Below are 21125 nucleotides of genomic sequence, written 5' to 3' on the forward strand. Positions count from 1 at the left end.
CGTAACGTGCATGTTCAGCACACACACATACACTGCCTGTCAATCAAACAGAGTGCAGCTGTTACTAGATCACTTGCGAATTATAAAATTACGTGCTCTGGATTATTTCAACAGCAGAATAAGAATATGAACTTTCTAATAAGTGACACAGGCCTAGGCTATCACAAATATAGTCAGTTATTTTTTTGTTATTGACGTTTTAATCAGTCTGCTTGTTCGGTCGAGCAAGTAAAATTATTTTTCACTTTCACTTTCACACTTCAAAAACTTGTCCCACACAAGCAGACAAGCATTAATGTCAAGCCCTGCCCTACCAATGCCCACCCCGCAGAACTCCCTATCAACGCACAAAAAATACACCCAGAATGCCTCATTGACCACATAGCATTGTCCTGGAAGCCACCCACAACACCCTAGAAATGCCTTAGTAAACCCCCAGAACACCCAAGTAACCGCATAGCAATGCATTAAAAACACCCAGGATACCTTATCAACCACAAAGCAACCACCCACGACACCCTAGCATCTTAACCAGAACATTCTGACAATGCATTAAAACACACAGAATGCCTTATCAACAACATGGCAACACCCTGGCAACCATTCACAACACCTTAGCAATGCCCTAGCAACCCCCCAGAACACCCTGGCAACCACAGAGCAATGCACTAAAAACACCTAGAATGCCTTATGGACCACATTGCAACACCCTGGTTACCACCCACAACACCCCTAGCAACCCCCCAGGACACACAAGCAACCACACAGCAACACAGTAAAAAACACCCTGAATGTCTTATTGATCACATAACAACACCCCAGCAACCTTTAACAACACCCTAGGATTGCCTTAACAACCCCCAAGAACACCCTAGCAACCACAAGGCAACGCACTAAAACACCCAGAATGATTATTGACCACATACTGTAGTATCGTCCTGACAACCACCCACAAGACCAAAGCAATGCCCTAGCAACCCACCAGAACACCCTAGCAAACGCATAGCAACACATTAAAAAGACCCAGAATCCCTTATAGAAACTGCCTGGCAACCATCCCAACACCCTAGCAATGTCCTAGCAACCACATGGCTGTGCACTATAAAAACCTAGCATGCTTTATCAACCAGATAGCAACGTCCTGGCAACCACCTACACCTTAGCAATGCCCTAGCAACCCTCAGAGCACCCTAGCAACAACATAGCAATGTATTAAAAAAACCTGAATGCCTTATTGATCAAATAGCAACACCCTGGCATTGAGGCAGTGAGTTTTGCACACACTTAAAAATCTACTTTATGAATGCAATTCAACATCTTCTCTGACAATCAGTCATAATTTGCACTTATTTTCTTCACAGTGTTTACAACATTTTGTGCCTCAGCAAACAAACAGCGTCAATGTAATGCTAACTCTATTGAGCTCTGTTTGCCATCTGAGAGCATTTCTTACTTTACACTTGCACAAAGAAATCCCTGAACTGTTGTGCCAATCTACAGCGAGAGGACTGTGTTGTGTTTGAGTGCCAGCCTGTGGGTGGATTCTAGAGGGTTTAAAGGGCATGAGAGGGAGCAGAAAGATCTGGTCTGGAAGCATCTAGGGGCTTTAGTGTCTCGCATAATGACATGCATCCCAAACACACACACAGACATATAAGTACATTCATATTCTCTGGAGAAAGAAGCACCTGCAGGGTCTGGTAATTACTGGTCATGCTGCCTTAAATGGATTGCTTGTGTGTTTAAATACATTCATTTAGTGCGTTCAGTTCCCTTAACATTGTAATCACATCATTTATTTCTTCACATATTCAGGTTCAGACTTGGATCCTGCGTAATAATGTATATGTGAATTCAAAAGACTTCACAGTTAAATCCTTTAAGGCTAAATTACACTTACTGGGTGAACAGGCTTCTTTTAGTTCACCTTGAATTTATGACGAAATGCGCTGATGTTTCTGTTCTGGTAAGGTGTTCGTTTGGTGATATGTAATAGCTCACATTGCTGAAATTCTTTACCTACAGTAGGAGAACTCAGCTGGTCGAAGAGTGTTGATGATTGATTAAAACTAATCATGGGTGTGGTAGTTTGGATGTGACATTCTTTATTAGCTAACAAATTTGAAAACGACACTGTGCGTAATATAAATGCCAGCTTTGTTCATCTAGGGAACTTTAGCTCAATTAGGAGGGAAAAGTATACATTTATAAAATAGAATAATATATATATAAGTGTAAGTACTATATATTTGAGATGTTTTTTATTTACTATTTTTAAGTATTTTTTTAAGCTTTGCAGTTCACTTAAATAGTCCTGCAGTGTGACAAATGTATATATATATATATATATATATATATATATATATATATATATATATATATATATATATTATATTAATTTGAAGTCATAAAAACTGCATGCAAGATAGTTTTAAAATAATTTGAGAAATGTTACTTAAAGTAGTTTAAAGGAATAGTTCAACCAAAAATGAAAATTCCCTCATCATTTACTCACTCTAATATCATCCCAGATGTGTATGACTTTTTCTTCTGCAGAACACAAATTATGATTTTTAGAAAAATATTTCATTTCTGTAGGTCCATACAATGCAAGTTAAAGGGTGCCAAAATGTTGACTCTCCAAAAAACACATAAAGGCAGCATAAAAGTAATCCATACAAATCCATATGTGTTTTAATTCATGTCTTCAGAAGTGATATGATAGGTGTGGGTAAGAAACAGATCAATATTTAAGGTCTTTTTTTCTGGAAATTCTTCTCCCAGCCCAGTAGAGGGTGGTATGCATGAAGAATGTGAATCACCAGTGGAAGTGAAAGTTAAAGTGGAGATTGACTGAGCTGATAAGAAAATGTATATTAAAAAAGGATTTAAATATTGATCTTTTTCTCACACACACCAATCATATCGCTTCTGACGACATTGATTTAACCACTGGAGTGTTATGGATTACTTTTATGCTGATTTATGTAATTGTTGGAGCATTGTATGCATTGTATGGACCAAAAGAACTTAAACGGTTTAAGCAAAAAACAATCGGCACAGGTCAGTTTTTGTGCTTTACCCTGATTTTGTGTTGCAGCCTAAAACCTTTACCTTCATTCACACTGGCTTATCCAATGTGTGCAAATATTGTGTGCATATCTGTTTACATTTCGATATCAAAAGCAGAGAATATCCTGATGAAATCAAATCTCATGTAAGCTCTTTTTTCTTGCATTGTTGGATTCTTTTTTTTTTTTTCTTATTTTTTTTTTTTATATACAGTTATCAGCATATTGGTGTGCATCTAAACATATTTACTGCTTGAAATTTCATATCTGCTTTTCATTACCATTCTGAAAACAGGTTACCCTGAAATTCAGTAAACATAACAGAAACTTGTGGTCTCAATAAAGCATTTAAAAACACACCAATATGCTGATTACAAAAAAAGACAGCACATTTATTTTTTTAAATTGACAATGCAAGAAAACTGTGTTTTCATAAACTTGAAATCATCTGAATATTCACTGCTTTTTATGTCAAAACATAGATAGGCATGCGTACAACACTTGCGTAAGAACACAGATAAAAGTGTTTAAATCCAATGCAAAAGGGTGGTAATGGGCAAAAATCTATCTGTGCTAATCGGTATTTGCTTATATATGCACTTAGTGTCTATCATAGTTAGGCTAGTACTACTTAAACACGCCCACTCTTCCACTCAGCAGACATCTTAAAGCTTCCGTTTAGCATTTTATCGGCAGTGATTCCGTATCCCGGCAACGGGGCATCAGCATATCTGAAAAGGGTTGTAAATCAGCCTGCTTCTGTTTGGTGAGAGTCAGTCCCTGCTGATCACCAAGTGCTTTTAGTGATTAGCACTGCTCAGCACACACATGGCTGGCAAAGGTAGTGCACCATCAGATAAAGCATCATTAATACAGGCCAGGCAGGGGGCGTTGGGGGGCTTTGTGTTTGTGGTGAAGCATGCAGAAAACTGGGCTCTGTCACTAGTGCTGACAGACAATGGAGGCTGCTGTAATTTAAAGCTGAGAAGAAGATTTGGAGTAATTTTTTTTTCTTACTATTTCAACATTTTTTGCGTTGAAGGAGGCTTGTTGGATTAGAACTAGAGGATTGAAAGGATTCTACACGCATTGACTTTCTTTTCACACAAAACACATCCCCAACACAGCTGAGAGCTGTGCACGTGGTGTGTGTGACAGCTTCATTGGGGGGGTGAGAGACATCACAAAGGGTGTTACTATCTGGATTGGAAGGATTTACAGCTGCCACCAAGGCCCTGTTATTCTCTCATACATTGGTATTGAGGATCTCCGTTTACGGGATGCCACATCTAGTTGCCATTACTCAAACACCTCTCAGTGAGGTGCAATAGTGACAGCTCGCACTAGCCATGTGCATCTCACCTCTTTTACGCTGGCCAGCAGTGATGTGATAGGCTAAAGCTCTCAACTCTTTGGTTCTTACTCAAGAGAATGTTGAAACTCAAGACGTTCTGTTTGGATTACTGGCAGTTTCTTTGCCTGCAGCCTCTCAATGGCTTCTATAAAAGGTATGTGGTCTTTTGGTCTTTGCTTGAAGGGATAGTTCACCCAAAAATGAAAATTAATCATTTTTTCTTCCTTATGTCCTTCCAAACCTGTATGACTTTCTTCTGTTAGGCACAAGAGAAGGAATTTTTTAAGAATGTTAACACTGCTCTTTTTTCAAAACAAAGAAAGTGAATAGTGACTGAGGCTGTCAGTAACCTAAAATGTTGCCTCCTTTTGTGTTCAATGGAAGAAAGAAAGCCATGCGGGTTTGCAACATGAAGGTGAGTAAATGACAGAATTGACATTTTTCGCTGAACTATCCCTTCAACAAAACACTTGTTTTATTGCTTGATAAAAATATGAGTTTTGTTAAAATATGTGTTTGAAAATTTGTGTGTACAGTATGTTGAGGTAAAGAACATTATAAGTTATAGTTTGATCCTTGAAAAAGCTTATCTTAAGATAATGTGTTGTATTGCTGTCTTTGCCACATTACGAATAATCAGTAAAGAGGCTTATATTGTTGAAGCAGTTTGAACAAATGTACAGTCACCATTTGCAAGTCAGTGTGCTGCATTGTTCTGTTTCATTTACTGCAATGATAACTTTTCACTTATCTGTGTGTCTTTGGGTTGTTGTGAGTGAGGGGGTGTAAAGCTGAGGTTTGGGCGAGTCAGACTGATTTGATTTTTACTCTATTGTGTTTCTGTGACCTGACAAGTGTTTCCACCATAGATTTGATCCTCTGTATTGTGGGGCATGCCACCCACCCAGCCCATGGGCTCCGGTTTGTTGGGCAGCGTCTGTGTGGTTGCTTTATCCAGCTTGACATCACTGTTTAGCTTCTTTCTAATAATGATTTTGAGACATTTGATTTGTTCTGTTGACATCTGAACTTTGATTTGTTGGTTTTGATGTGAAGCTAATACCCATATGGGATCATGTTTTTTTATTATTTTTTATTATTATTATTATTATTATTTAATAGGGGGTGTAACGGTACACAGAAGTCACGGTTCGGTACGTACCTCGGTTTTGGAGTCACGGTTCGATACAAGTTCATTACAACAGGAAAAAGCAACAAATCCCAAATGCTAGGTTTCTTTTCATTTATTTTGAACAGACAGTAGTGCAAATTACAGTTCCCTATCTGTCACTCACTCGACGTTGTGTCAATGTAGTGACACTAGGGGTCACTCTTGGGAGCCCAAACACCTCTGCTTTTTGAAAAAAGGCCAATGGGAATTGGCGAGTAGAATTTGCATGCCATGCCCCCGGACATACGGGTATAAAAGGAGCTGGTATGCAACCACTCATTCAGATTTTCTCTTCGGAGCCGAGCGGTTGTGTTCAGCGAGCTGAATTACTCTGCCGATCCATTCACCTCGAAAAGCTGTTGGATTTACGGCGCATTACAGTGGCTTCTCCCCCTCTTGCACTGGTGAAGTACAAAGAATGCCCCTGGGCACTTCAGCAGCTAAAAGAGTATATTCTTCCTACTGAAAGAGTATATTTTCCCTTCTAAAAGAGTGGCATTAACAGAGAATGTCTTTTTAAAGATGCATCTCCGTTTGTGTGTATTTCCTAGTTGCGGTCGTTATCTCTCCGCTTCCGATGGCCACGATCGCGGTCTTACGTTCTTAGGCGCTGCCCACGCGGAGACAGATTCGTGGACGGGTCATGTTCTCACTGCGAGAGCGTGACCATGGCAACGTTGCGGTCGCGGTTTTTCCTTCATTAGAGGGAAAGACCACCCCAGTGGCTCCCCGCCTCGGTCCCTCTACCTACGGGTTTGAGGCCACATCGGTTAGCACTGGGGGCTGCCAGGGGGTACTCTGCGATTCCTCAGGTGGATAAGGCAGTTGCGGTGCACCTGTGCCCGCAAAATGCCACCACCTCGCGGGGCCGCCTGAGACCCCCGTCCAGCACCTGTAGGGTTACGTCGTCTCTGGTGACTAAGGCCTGCGGTGCCGCTGGACAGGCCACCTCTGCCCTGCATGCCATGGCTCTTCCTGCAAGTGCACCAAGCCAAGGCACTAAGAGAACTGCAGGAGGGTAGTTCTGACCCGGGATTGATGCAGGAGCTGCGATCGGTGACCGACCTCACTCTCCGGGCGACGAAGGTCACGGCGCAGACTCTCGGGCAGGCGATGTCCACCCTGGTGGTCCAGGAGCGCCACCTATGGCTCAACTTGGTTGAGATGTGGGAAGCTGACAAGGTATGGTTCCTTGACGCCCCCATCTCCCAGGTCAGCCTGTTTGGCGACACCGTCGAGGGTCACATATCTAGTGTTCACGGCCGTCGTTATCACGACCACCGGCCACCATTCCTTTATGGCAGGTATGGCGCTCCAGGCCAGGGGTGGCCCCCCCGTGAGGTTACGAGCCCACTCTACTAGGAGTGTAGCGGCCTCCTGGGCCCTGACCAGTGGCGCCTCTTTGGCAGACATCTGCAGAGCAGCGGGCCGGGCAACACCCAACACCTTTGCGAGGTTCTACAATCTCCGGGTTGAGCCGGTTTCGTCCCGTGTATTTTCAGGTACGAGCAGGTAAGTTCCGAGACAGCTGGGTGGGTGTACTGCTTGCGCATAGCGCCTTTCCCCTCCCTTGAGGTGAAGACATGCGCTTTTGACTCCCAGTCGTGTTCACAAGCTGTGATCCCTGGATGACATTCCTCCTTAGCCCTGTGGCAGACGAGTTTGCGGAGAAACTCGCTGCCGGCCCAGTTCGTGTGCTAATTAGGCCCTGTACTGGGGTAGGTGCTCCACATGTGCTGGTACCCCGTAGGTGACCCCATGTGATATCTTCCGCTAAGTCGTTTCCCTGTCGGTAAACTGCGTCTTCCCCTCTGCCCCCGGTCACCATGTTTGTAGAAACACGTCCCCCCTCGGGTAGGACCTACCATGCGACTTCTCCACATGACATACTTCCGACAAGACTCTGTAAGACCATGTGATATATTTCCACTCAAAATCCCCCCCCCTTTTCTGGACTTTTTTTCTCCGCGGTGTCTTCCCCTTGGGAGTGACAATCCCCCACCCCCCCACCCCCCCCGACGGTTAACAAATTCAACTCTTTTTGGGGAGAAAAAAGAGGCCACGGCTGGGCTAGCCTGTCCCTATTTGTTGGGCAGTCAACTTGTTCCCGAAGGACCGTTCGATGCTCATAAGAGCGTTGGGGGAGGTTACGTGATGGTGTGCTGGCTACGAGGCACACAGTGGTCTGCCCATCTCGCACCGCCAGTCCATGTAACACAGTTCAGCTAGTTGTGCCGTTTTGTATAGGGACCCCTAGTGTCACTACATCGACACAACATCGAGTGAGTGACAGATAGGGAACATCCTGGTTACTTTCGTAACCTCCGTTCCCTGATGGAGGGAACGAGACGTTGTGTCCCTCTTGCCACAACACTGAACTACCCGCTGAAATGGCCGGGACCTTGTCTCGGCTCCTCAGTACAAAACCTGAATGAGTGGTTGCATACCAGCTCCTTTTATACCTGTATGTCCGGGGGAGTGGCATGCAAATGCCACTTGCCAATTCCCATTGGCCATTTTTCAAAAAGCAGAGGTGTTTGGGTCTCCCAAGAGTGACCCCTAGTGTCACTATATCGATACAATGTCTCGTTCCCTCCATCAGGGAACGGAGGTTACGAAAGTAACCAGGACGTTTGTTCCACCTAGCGGCATTTAGTCCCCCCTGAGGTAGTTGGTACAGTACAGCCTCCTTTAGTGTATTAAGCACTAAGCAGTAAACAGAATGCACTCTTGCATAGGCCATATTTTTTTGTAGGGTTGACAAAAAACAAAAGGTATTTGGTCACAATCAGCTACAAAACTGAAAAGCATCTCGTGTGTTATAAAAGTACAAAATAAATAGAATAATGAAAAATAAAACTTGTGCATTAGGAGAAGCCATTCTTGTTTTGGGTTGGTGCGTAGATGGTCTCTTCTTCTTCTGCTCTTTTTCCTGTTGTGGTGGTTAGCAAACAGTGTTGCATTACCGTGCGTGCCCCCTTCTGGATTGGAGTGGATTGCCTGTGACTGACTCAGATGTATTCTTCGTCTGACTGCATGCACCAAACCGTGACGTCAGTACCGTGACAGTTCGGGACGAATACATGTACCTTAACACCCCTATTATTTAAATAGTTGACATGAAATTTCAAGCTGTTTCAGCAGTGTGATGTGCTACTGTAGATTTAACAGAACTGTCTTGTTTTTGTACAGAGTAAGTATTATGCATGCAGTTTTTATGACTTCTTTACAATTAAGAGACTACATTAAATAACTGTATTAAAAAAAAAAGCTAAACTGTGATTAAAAAATGCAGCAAAGGTGACCAGTTGCATAAATAAAATAAAATAAAAAGTTTTAGGACATGTTACATCCTATACACTTCTCATAACTTAAAGTAGTTTAAATATAATCAAGCTACACTTTTAAACAAAGTAGTTTGCTACACTACAAGTTACTAGTACCAAAAAGTATTAAAGCTATTTAAATGAGAAAGTATTTTTAAATAAATAACAGTCCGATTATATAATTTTTCAGTATTTATTTAATTAAATAATGTCACCTGATAGTTATATATTTAATTAGGGTGACATTAAACAATTAGGGTAACAACAGTAGATTGAACAGTAAAATGTATGCTAAATATAAACTAATAAAACTAGAAAAAACATATATATATATATATATATATATATATATATATATATATATATATATATATATACATATATATATATGAGTTATCGAAACAGAGAAATAAACAGCAGCAATTAACTAAATATTTCACTTCAGAAAAGAAGTCAAAGTTCCTTTAAGGCTATATGGGGCTCCAGTGAACAGTAATGAATCATTTTTGTGAACCCCTTCATTTTCATTTATTTTAACCAGCTCATTTACCTGAACTGTCCAAAAAACCGTATGCTTGCAATTTTCTTGTCATTTACTTGCTGTGTTTACAATATAATGTTACAAATTCAGTGTTTTGTGTCGCTACACACTAATCCTTGGAAAACGTACATGTAGCTCGCTACTGGAAAAGCTACACTTTTGCTAAAATAGCTGAGCTACTGTCACGCCTATGAAAAATTTAGTTTAGCTATGTATTTAGCTACTCCCTAACACTGGTTGACAGCTACCCATTTGCAAATTTTTCTGTACTTTCCTAGAGCCGAACATGTGAAAGTGAAATATACTTTACATGTCAGAACATTTGAAACCCTATTTGAATACCTCAGGAAGCTTTGAAATGACCCCATATCTTCTATTTTCTCCATCTAGTTGGATGACTTGTCTGGACCATTGTCTAAATAAAAATGATGGGGTCGAAATAAGCGAAAACACTGAACCCGAAATTGTGGAAAGGTGTCATTTCACTGATATGGAAGTGTGTCCTAGCTTGCGATCACTGATACGTGCAGTCCTTGGCGTTTGAGTCTTCCCTCCCCTTTCCTCTCCTCTTACAGTTGTAAATCACACACTGATTGTGTTGTTCGTACCCTTTGCTGACGTTCAGGCGACTCTGACTTGAGCAGCGATTCAAGCAGGAAATCCTGTCAACAGTCACAGCTGACCTTCTGTCCTAAATGTGTGCACAGTTTGCACAGCGTGGCCTCCCATTCATAAATCCGACATATGGCAATACATGTAAAACACATATATAATCTATGTTGTTTTCACTGATATATTGTAGGTCACATACTAGTATATTTCAAAATGGCCATTTTCATATCCAGTATGTAACATATATTTTCCCAAATACACACATAAATGTATCAAACACACATACATATCAAATGTATGGGTACAAAAGTTTGTATAAGTGAAAAAACCTGTACTCCACTTGTGACAAATGTAACAATCAATAGTGGAATTGGAAATATGTACATAACTAGCCACATGAATTTTAACTATATACAGTATATCTATGTGGCTATATTTCTGAATGGACTTTGTGTGCAGCACAATGCCTTCAAAGTAGGGCTGTCAGTTGATTAAAAATTTTAATCGAATTAATTACAGGGTATGACGATTAATCAGATTAATCGCAATTAATGGCATACATAAATATTTGCTGAGAAAGCCCCTCAAATAACAATAATTCAATATATAATGATTAAATAATTACAAATAGTTATATTTGAATAATTATAAATAAAATATATACAGTATATATTCAAAAAAATAATAATAATACAGATATTTAAAATGCAGTTAAAATTGTTTTGGCACACAAGTAAAGCATTAAAAAAGACAATACAAAAATTGGCTTTAGAATGCAATTTATTGTTTATTACCATTTTATTGAACATAAGCCTATCATTGCCCTACAGTTCATAGCAATCCATCTTGCTATTGAATTCGTCAATCAGTCCAAGATTTATTATACGAGCTTGACACGTCAATGTACACCTGCATCAGATGGACACTTTGGAGCATCTCAGTTGCATCGTGTCATAAATGGATCATTTTTAGGTCACTGTGTCAAGTTAAACAAAGCTTCAAACTTTGAAAAACACGTCTTGAGATCCCTGCATTCGGATTTGTGCTCCATCATGCTGTGTTTGAATGCAAGAACGTGTTCTCATTAGACTTGCCACGATATCATAATTTTCACACTGGTGCACGTTTAAACCGACTAACATTTGAACTGCTCATTGGACATTAAGTGGTACAGTGGGGTAATTTTCGTTAGCAATATCCTACACAATAATGCAAGGCAGCTTGATTTCAAACTTTGAACTTTATTTTTTATATATTTTAACTAAACATTCTAATGAAACTGAAAACAATTAAGTGCAATTAAAATGTGTGTTGTTCAACTTTTTGAAAGATGGCTTTTCAACAGTTGTGAAGGGCAACATCTCTTTGGCAATGAACCTACTTCATCTGTATACATTCTCTCCATCATGGGCTACCGGTCGGGTATTTCTTTGTCCGGGCAAATACATCACTTACTGTGGGTTTTTGCGGGTTTAATGTTGGTGTTTTATTACCTTTTATCCCAGGACCCAGTTTAGCTGCTGCTTCGGAAGGGTAATGACTTTGAATGTGTGTGAATACATTTGTTTTGTTCCCACCTAGGGCTGGATGATATGCAACAAATATATACACGATATTTTTATTTAAAAAAAATATATATATATCACAATATCCAATTACATCGTCAACCACCCGGCTGATGGATCGGTGAATATTCTTGCTTTAGTGATTTTGTATTGAAAATTAAATGTATTTATTTAAAAAATGAAAAACTTAAACCAAAGACATTTCTAAATTCAAATTGGACTTCAAACGAAACGAAAAAGCAACTAAAATAGTTAAAACAGTGGTCAAAAAACAAAACAAAAATCATATATAACGACCTTTCCATTTACCGTCACACAAGTATCTGTGAAAAATTATTAATACAAATTAAGATCTAAAAACAATTCTAAATATAAACATAATAATTATGATGATGATAATAATCACTGATATATAAATTATGGTTCGAGGTGAATGTGTTTTTGTATTATTTTATGATTTAATCACAGATGTATAGGCTATATATAAAGTGACCCTGCAGAGTTGCGCTCACAACTAACTGCTCTGTGGAAATAAAGCGAACTGAACTCAGAGCACCTCCTGAGCTGAGATGGTCTGAGGTCATTTGCAGCATTCTCATAGACAACACTATTCTTGCTAATGTTTTTCAGAAGACTGAAACAAAAAAAGAGTGAGAACCCTTTAAATACATGTGTTCCACGAGACTGCACGCCTCCGAACAAACAGCGCGTCAGACATGCATATAGATGGCTTTTCTGTCATCTGTTCTTAAAAATATAATAAAGTGTGTTTCTTCAAGCGCGTGTCCGTGTGTATAACAGCATTTCTCGTGTCATTCCCAATCCGAGACGTTTTACAGTTACCCCACCAGGCACATTATATTCACTACCTGCAATTAAACGTCTTCTGTCAGTGTGCGTACTTTGCTGCCTGTGTAATTTGATGCATTGGTAAAGAATATCTGGCTTTCAATGCGTTATTTAGGTTCATTTCACATGGGTCGCAAACTCTTCATTAGGCAACTATTCTTTATTTAAGGCTATTCTATTCGTTAGGCTATTGTATTGATATTGGAGGCTCCATTCATAATGTTTCCCCCTCTTACCTGGTATAAAATTTCACACCCGTGTTGTCCCTTGTACCAAGTTAAACCGGTAACACTGTACACCGTGGAAACCCTAGTTCTCATCTCTTGTGTTGTCTGGCTTTGGTAAGTGCGGTTTGCTCTCTGTCTGTATTAGCTGCACGTTGCCTATACAGCGAGTTTCGCTTACTGCCCCCTGGAGAAAACAGGTGGTACTCAAAGCTTGAATTGCTCAGATATAAGGAATATTTCTTATTACATTAAGATTAATTGCATACATTTTTTTTAACATGTTATTTTTTCATGTATAAATAATCGCACCGAATTAATGCATTAAATTGACATCCCCACTTCAAAGACAATATACTGTGCCATTGTTGACTTTCAACCTCAAAAACATGAAGAAACGACACAGACAATATGCTCCCTTTTTTTCCAGCATGTCATGCCACAGACATGCTGTTTTTATGACCTCATTGATTGAGAGACTACATGGACTACATTTTGTACTTGTAAAAATTAATTTTACACACAACAGAACCATTTAAATAACATCCAAAAAAGGTTAAAGTCATTTTAAATAAAAAAATAAATACAAAAAAATAAAAATAAATCACCATAAATATAAACTTCCATTAATATACACTTCCTTTCCATTAAATTTTAACAAAATATCTTGATATTGAGAAAAAAACTACACTTTTATATGACTTTGAGAAACAGAAACAAATGAAAGTGGAAATTCTCCCTTCACTTTTTCCACCAGCATTTCATGCTGTTGATGGTCAGCGTTGGTGTTTCAGAACAGAATTATGCAGCGCTTAATGTCAGGGTAACTGTAACCTCTTTAGAGCATTTTAAAATGATTCATAAGCTTTGACATTTTAAATTTTTGTCGGGCAAACAATCATGTCCATAATGGAATCAGACATGTATTCAATTGCCTGTCTTAATCAGAAATGGGCCTTTTACCCTGTCATACTATGGTTGATTTGATGAATTAATTACTCCCTTTTAGCTAAAGGTGATACTGATAGCTGCATTAATAGAGTTTAGGAGCACCAGCTCTTTAAAGCCAGAGAGAAACCTCATGTAACCTCATACAACAAAGATGCTTCACTGATTTAAATGTTACAGTCATCACTGAAGAGTGAAGACGTTCTTATCACTGATTAGAATGTTCACCATTAAGCTACTGTATTTAAGCCTTCAATGTAATACTGTTGTTCAGCATCTACAGCAACTATACCTTTAATTTCTGCCTGTCCCTAATTTGGAATGTGTTCCTCATCTAGAGATCATATTCATATTATTATACATAGAAGTGCATTTCAGGAGGAGAGGGAGATCTATTCTTCACCAATTCACACTTGTGTAGAATACTGCAAAGTGGGGACAAACACAGCATCACTTTTACTGTATATACAAATTAATTGAGCAGGTCATTGCTATTCCTCTCAGTCGCTGAACTGGGCGTAGACATCCAAGGTTGGAACCTATTGAAGTCTAAAGCTGGATCCTTATAAAGAGCAAGAGTTGCGTGTTTCCCTACTGTGGCCTTTCTGAAAACGACCTCACCATTTATAGAGATTTTTGCTTGTAATTGTTCTGAAGAAGGAGGGGTTCTATTCTGTGTAAATAGGAATGACTTCTTTATGTAAATATTCATAAATGTGTTCATTATTTGGATTTAAATGGATAGTTCATCCAAAATCTAAGTTCTGTCACCATTCACTCACCCTTATGTTGTTCCAAACCCATATGACTTTCTTTCTTCCGTGGAACACAAAAGGAGATGTTAGTTAGAATGTTAGCCTTAGTCACCATTCACTTTCATTGTATGGAAAACAGATGCAATGAAAGTTTATGGTGACTGAGACTAACATACTGCCTGTATGCCTGAAATGTAAGTGCAGCATAGTTCTAGTGGGAAGACTAGCAGCTGCACATCATCGCACCATTAGCTAGGTAACTCCTAGCCAATCACATGTAAGCCAATGCTTTATAAGTCTGCTCACAATCTATCACATTGCTGTTTCAGTGTGCTAACATGGCAACCTCCACCACCCCACTGCCACCAGTTGAGTCCCGTCCTGCACGGGGGTAGGCTCCTCGCCCCTGCCTCCTATCTCCGGCAGGATCTGATGGTTCCAAGTACAACAACTTCGGACCGCCAGACGGGGCTTACGCTAAAGAGAGACATTACATTCCCGTTTTATATTCATCAAATAAATGTAATCTAAAACTTTACTCAAATCTGCAAATCTTCCTGATAGAACAGTGATTACAAGGTACCCGGTTGATACAATGAGAGCTTTAGCTAACCACTGGATTTACCAAAGTTTACCAGGCTAGTGATATCTAATCATTGAAAGTTTTATTTGAGGCAATTAGGAGCAAGTAAACTTGATATCCCCGAGAAAAACTGTTTTTTCTTTTTTCTTTCTGTGAAGTAATCAGTCTTAAAAAGTCTGACTTCGTGCCATTTTTCAGTGTTTTCTGATCCACTTGCAGAGACTGCAGCACCATTATTTGGATTCATGATGGTCAATTATTGTAGTATGATCTATTTCAGATAAACCCACCTTTAATCTGCATGTACATAAAAATAAATAAATAAATAAAATTGTTGTTGGCCGCTTTACATGACGGTCAGTCAGGCAGTCTCTTCCCGTCTAAGTGGGTTATTCTTGGCCAGAATAAGCTGCTGTACGCTGTAACAGTCTGGTAAAACTAGCTTATTAATAACACATAAGTTCACAGTTGTATAAATTGTATGGATGCTGAACAATTAATTCAAGTTTCTGAATATTGTAAAATGCTGTGATGGCAAAAAATACTTGCAAATATTGTTTAGTCGCATTGAACTTTGTGCGAACAAAATAGTGGAGTCAAAAAAAAAACAAAAAAAAAACGTAATGTTGTAAATGTTGTAAACCTAAACCCAATAATTGCTATAATTTTTTATCTCTACAATGGTTTGGCAGCAATTCTTTTGCGACACTTCTCTGTATTTGAGTTTTCCATTTTGATACCTGTTTTTTTCCTTTGCAATGCTCCATTTTATCTGCGATCCATTTTGTGCTACCTAAAAAATCTTTAGTCTGCACCAGAGTATGTTAATGATGTGACTTCAGTGGTACAGCCGTACTCTTGTACTGCTTTGAAATGATGTCTAAGCCTCTGGCAGAACTAATATAGTGCTATATCACGCTGGTCTATGTGGTACAGAAAGTAAATGAGATTTTTCGCAGTGTCCATCTATTTCTCATAAAATTGAATGCATTCTAAGCAAGCTACAATACCCTTAAAAGTCATATAATGCCATTTTTATTATGAATTCATCCTTTGGCTCATAATGTGTTGTGGAGCATGTCTGATCAGATTATTATCAAGGATAAAGGCTGTAAATGCAAGAGTGCAGACCTTTCCCTAATGATGGACACTGAGCTGTGTGTCTGTGTGTCTGTGTGCTCTCTGCCTTGAATGCAATGCTGTTTTTCCAAATTGCATTTTATTGAGTCTTATGGTCCTAACAAGCTGGAGAGTAATGAAAGGGAGCAGAAAGATGGTGTTATGTGTGTCAGTTTTTATATTCATGTCTGTCCAGAAGTCTGTGTATGTTTTTGTGTATGTGTTGGAGGGTAATTAGAGAAAGAAAGGATGTTTTTTGGAGGATGTGGTTGTCTTGAGGGAAGTGCCTGATGACTACAACAAAACAACTAAGCTGTTTCGGAAAAGCGTCAGTAATTATTACTATTAATACTACATTTTCCATTTGACATGGAAAGCAAGTGTTTTTCATAATGTTTCATAATATTTATTCACATTTGCTACTAAAAAAATGAACACTTTTGTTTTTTACGTCCAGACTTCAATCAGTCTGTTCCTTTCAACTTGAGATAATTTTTTTTTTTATTTTATATATATATATATATATATATATATATATATATATATATATATATATATATATATTTTTTTTGTCTTAAAATTTGCCTCAAGCTATAATGCCTTCCACGTATGCAATATTTAAAGGAATAGTCTGCCATAATTTACTCACCCTCATGTTATTTCAAACTCGCATGACTTTAAGTGAAACACAAAAGGAATTTTTTTAACAGTAATGAATATCACAGTCCGTCTTTTCAATGCAGTGGCAGTTGGTAATGACTCGCTTTAAAACTTAAAAAGGACCCAAAGGATCATAAATGTAGCCTATGGCTATGTTCACACAGGCAGAAACAAAATCTGAATTTTGGTCTTCCTACTCAAATATGTTTAGGTTTTTGTAGTCTGAACAGGACTGTTTTTACAAACCTGATCCAAACCACATTTGTAGGTGGTGTGAAATCCGATTAAAATCAGATTTTATTTAATGCATCTCAGTCTGAATGGTCAGATCGGATTTCATGTTTATTTAGTCATGCGTTGTGCATGACGGTTTGTTACGTCAGGCTTTGCTTTTTAAGGGCAACCAAAGCAGTGCAAACCTCTTTAACAATAATACAGACATTGGCTTTACCCACCCAAAGAGATGCACTAAGGTGCGGTTTACCCACACCGGTTGTGAGGCACTATGGTGTGATAACATATTGAATGTCTCACACGAGTACGGGACGCTTGAGCATTTTGAGCGCTTCAATATGGGACGGGGGTCACCTTCAAGTGTTATGCCATTGGACCATTTTAAAAGTTTTTGGCTTTCATATGAGACTCAAAGCCATCAATATGGGACCTTTCACTGCCTGCTAAAGTTCAGGACAATATGTGTCCTGTACAGGATGTCGTAATTTCGCCCAAAATACGGGACACCCTGGCTAAAATGGGAACATCATCAACCCTAGCAGCAGCAATATTGCATATGCAGCCTTTCCTGTTTTTGACTCCGTTGCCTGTCACAAATGGGTTCATATTTGGATACTGCCCTCATGAAAAACGCAATTAATGGCAAAACATCCTTAGCAAAACTCACGTATGGTGAACCTACAGAAGTTTGCATCATTACTATGACAACCAATGTGGACATGCTAGCAAAAGCGACTGCAGTCTAAACAGAAAGTAAAATATCTGGCCACATACAACTTGCAGTATGAACAGTCAGTCTAAAAAATCAGATTTTCCCTGCAGTCACACCATATGTGATTTATGGCATAAAATTCTAAGTCTTCTGAAGGCATATGATTTTAGTGAGAAACAACCCAAAATTTAAGTCATTTTTCTGCAAAAATCTTGCCGTTTGTTGCACGTTCATGAGTGAAAGAGAAAACAAGAACTTGAGTTGTTTTTAGCACTAAGTTTACATTGTTATATAAAACAATGTATATTATAATAACAATGTATGACTATATCCACATTCCCTTAAAATTATAACAGACAGTCGGCAGCTTACCTCAAAGGTAATGGAATCATTTCAAGACCGAAGAGGAGTTACTGCCCAAAACCAATCTTTCTTTGCATACTAATAAATACATAATAAAAGTTTAAAAACATTCTTTTCTAGTTTTATTTTCCCATTTCCACATAGTTCTTTCACTGGCTCCTATCCAGCTTGTCTCCCCCCAGTGTTCTTCAAGGCCTCTCATTTCTTTTGCCTTTTTTTCTTTCTACCTCTTTTTTCCCTGTGTGTATTTCAGTGTGGCTTTAAGTTACACTTTTGAGGCTAATCCATTTCCATGGAGTGTGCCAAGCCTTACTCCAATGACAGACTTTGATTATGATCTCATAGCCTTTTGCAGGATTGGATCTCCTGTGTAAATCTGGCCCCACTCAATCTTGACAGAATCAGCATTTTTTCATAAAAATTCCATCTCGACACTCGAATTACGCTAGTGAGACTAATTAACTACATCTACAAGTCATGTTTCAGCATGTAAACACTGGTCAGACCCTCCTTGGCCTGAAAGTCCATAGGGAGACATGTCACACTTGGCCGAGTGTTGGCCGAGGGGGCCTGCCAAACCTCTTTGACATAGACTGGGAGTTAACAACCTCCAAACAAGATGAGAGGACTTCAAGGAAGCGTCTAGTTGAGGAGATCGAGTACACCCGGATGTATTTCTAGCATATTTCCTCTGACTAAAGCAACTCTAGAGCCTCACATGGGAACCTTTTTTTTCTGCTAGAAGATTTCTCCCAGAGGGGAACATTTGGTTATGGCTGCATAAACAAATCTACAGACGCCTGTACATGAAGGTCAAGGAACAACTGCAGTAACATGAACAGAGTGGGAATGAATTACTGATTTTTTTCGCCCCACTCTGGAGCACTTCAAGCATTGCACTCGGTTTGTGGTTGAGAGAAGGAAAAGAGGAAGGAGAGACTGTCTAGATGACTGGAGTTGAGCTGAGATGGTTACACAGCACATGCTGAGCTCATCTCCGACTTTTGGATCTACTCCACTTCGTTTTGAAGACTTGTATCAAGCAGCCAGCCAGGAAATGCCCTGGTCATGTTATATCTGATGTGGAAATACTGCATTTCGATCCGTACCATCAGGTAGGAGATCTTTAAATCAGAGGAGTGCAGCACAAGTTGGAGATATGTTCATGATTCCCAGTTCTCTATCAGGACACCTGTTCTATCCATTCATATCTGGTGGTGTGGCTCTATCGGAAAGTAAGTTACAGCATGTGGCCTGGGGTAATCAGGATATGTTGCGATGTGGTCATGTTCCAGAGAAAGTTTTTTTTTTTTTTTTTGGAAAATAATTTACATTTTTATAGATATTGATTATTGACTTCATGTGAAATACTTTTCTCATTGCAACCATTATTATACAGTGCATTCTTGTACTAAGAAATGTAAAGAAGCACTCTTTAAGAAATTACCAAAGTATGTGGCGTAATATCAAATCCATTTACAAACCCATTAAGCTTTGACTTGTGGACGTCAATGGCTTAATTTGTTCTTTATTATTAAAAATTGCATGCTATTTTAACTCATGTAATCCCACATTTTTCCCAGTTAAAGTAAGTAGGCACATATATTTTACTCCTCGGATAGCCCATATTTTAAATTAGTGAAAGTATGAGATTTATTGTAACCTGTGGGAAACAAATTTTTCTTAGTTGCTTAATAGGACCCAATCGAAAATGACAAACAATAAAGGGACTGTGGCAGTGGGGGGCGTGGTCGAGTGTCTGTCCAGAGAGAGGGAAAGTGGTAAGGGAAAGGAGGAGGCGAGAACCGGCTTGACAATAAATAATGTTTAATGATAAACAAAAACACACAAACATCAACAAATACAGGGTAGCTGCCTGTAGTTCTCTCTCTCTCTCGAACTGCCGTCTCCGGTCGCCTTTATCCCTCGCTCGCCTCATCAGGCTGATTGGGGTCCGGGTGTGAGTCATTCCGGCCCGGCCCCGCCCTCCTCCGTGCTACAGTGACATATATATTTATTTATTTATTTTACTAATAGAAAATTGTGCAGGAAAAGGCAATGATAAGCAGAAATAATTGCATATTTCTTTTTAATTTTACTTTGTGTCATTTATTGCAAAAATACTTGAAACTCTGTAATTTTATAATGGGAGTCAATCAGTTGCTAATCAAAACTAAGTCTCTGTGTTTTCCCACTGGTCACAGTTGTGAACGCATTCATGTTTACGTCATGTGAGCATGATTTGTATGAGCCAAAGCTTTCTTATTAATAAATCAATAATAGACCCTTAAACATCATATGCACAACATATGGTGGTTGTATGTGTATTATGACAGGGTTTGCTTGCTTCCTCTTCTGGGGCCGGTTGCACCAGCTATACGTACGTTAAAACTTAGCCTAGTTGTGGCGTAAATGGGCACTAAGTCACAATTTATGCCCTACTAAATACACTGGGGGGAGTTGCGCCATTAAACTTAGGTAGGACGTAACCTTACGTATAAGCTAAATATTTACAGAAGCCTCCGGCCAGGAGTAACGGATGGAATAAAAAAGCAGACTCATTTAAAGACATCAATGAGCTCATGTTTTGTGTGACAGGCTTCAGTCCTTTTGACATATATGATGGTGTTGGCATTAACACTCATTTACATTTACGAGAGAGAAAAAAACATACTTTTAAGGGGCTCTTCAGCATGAAACCGTTCTAATGGTGCAGTTTTCAGGGTGTGTCGCTCAGTGTCATGTTTCAACACATTCAAAATATATATAGGATATTAAAATGAATAAATATCTATTTTTCCAGCCTGATGTATTAGTATTTATTTATCACCCCTTATTTATTTTAGATACAGTTCCTATATATTGTTATTTACACAGGGCATATGTACTATTTATTAAATCTACTTTTATTATGTATCATATTTTAATGGGGATATAATTTATTACAGCTGATAGTTACGTGAACAGACAAGTTTTGAACATCAACCGTAGCGAGATAAACTGAAATGGGCTTTTTAACACTTCTGTGTACAAATTTG

General features: G+C 39.0%; 1 protein-coding gene across 6 annotated transcripts in view; it reads left to right on the forward strand.

The window, feature by feature from the left end:
• Nucleotides 1–21125, forward strand: part of LOC127427567 (IQ motif and SEC7 domain-containing protein 1-like) — a 281442-nt gene that overhangs the window by 174750 nt on the left and 85567 nt on the right. Inside the window, exon 1 of one of the 6 annotated variants that reach the window (XM_051675209.1) lies at nt 19153–19202. The exons of the other annotated variants lie outside the window; for them this stretch is intronic. Coding sequence (XP_051531169.1) covers nt 19156–19202 — 47 coding nt within the window. The 5' untranslated portion in view covers nt 19153–19155. Of the gene's footprint in view, nt 1–19152; nt 19203–21125 lie in introns of those variants that run through there. 6 annotated transcript variants of the gene reach the window in all.

Source organism: Myxocyprinus asiaticus, chromosome 37 (genome assembly GCF_019703515.2).
Source record: "Myxocyprinus asiaticus isolate MX2 ecotype Aquarium Trade chromosome 37, UBuf_Myxa_2, whole genome shotgun sequence".
Classification (NCBI taxonomy): Eukaryota; Metazoa; Chordata; class Actinopteri; order Cypriniformes; family Catostomidae; genus Myxocyprinus; species Myxocyprinus asiaticus.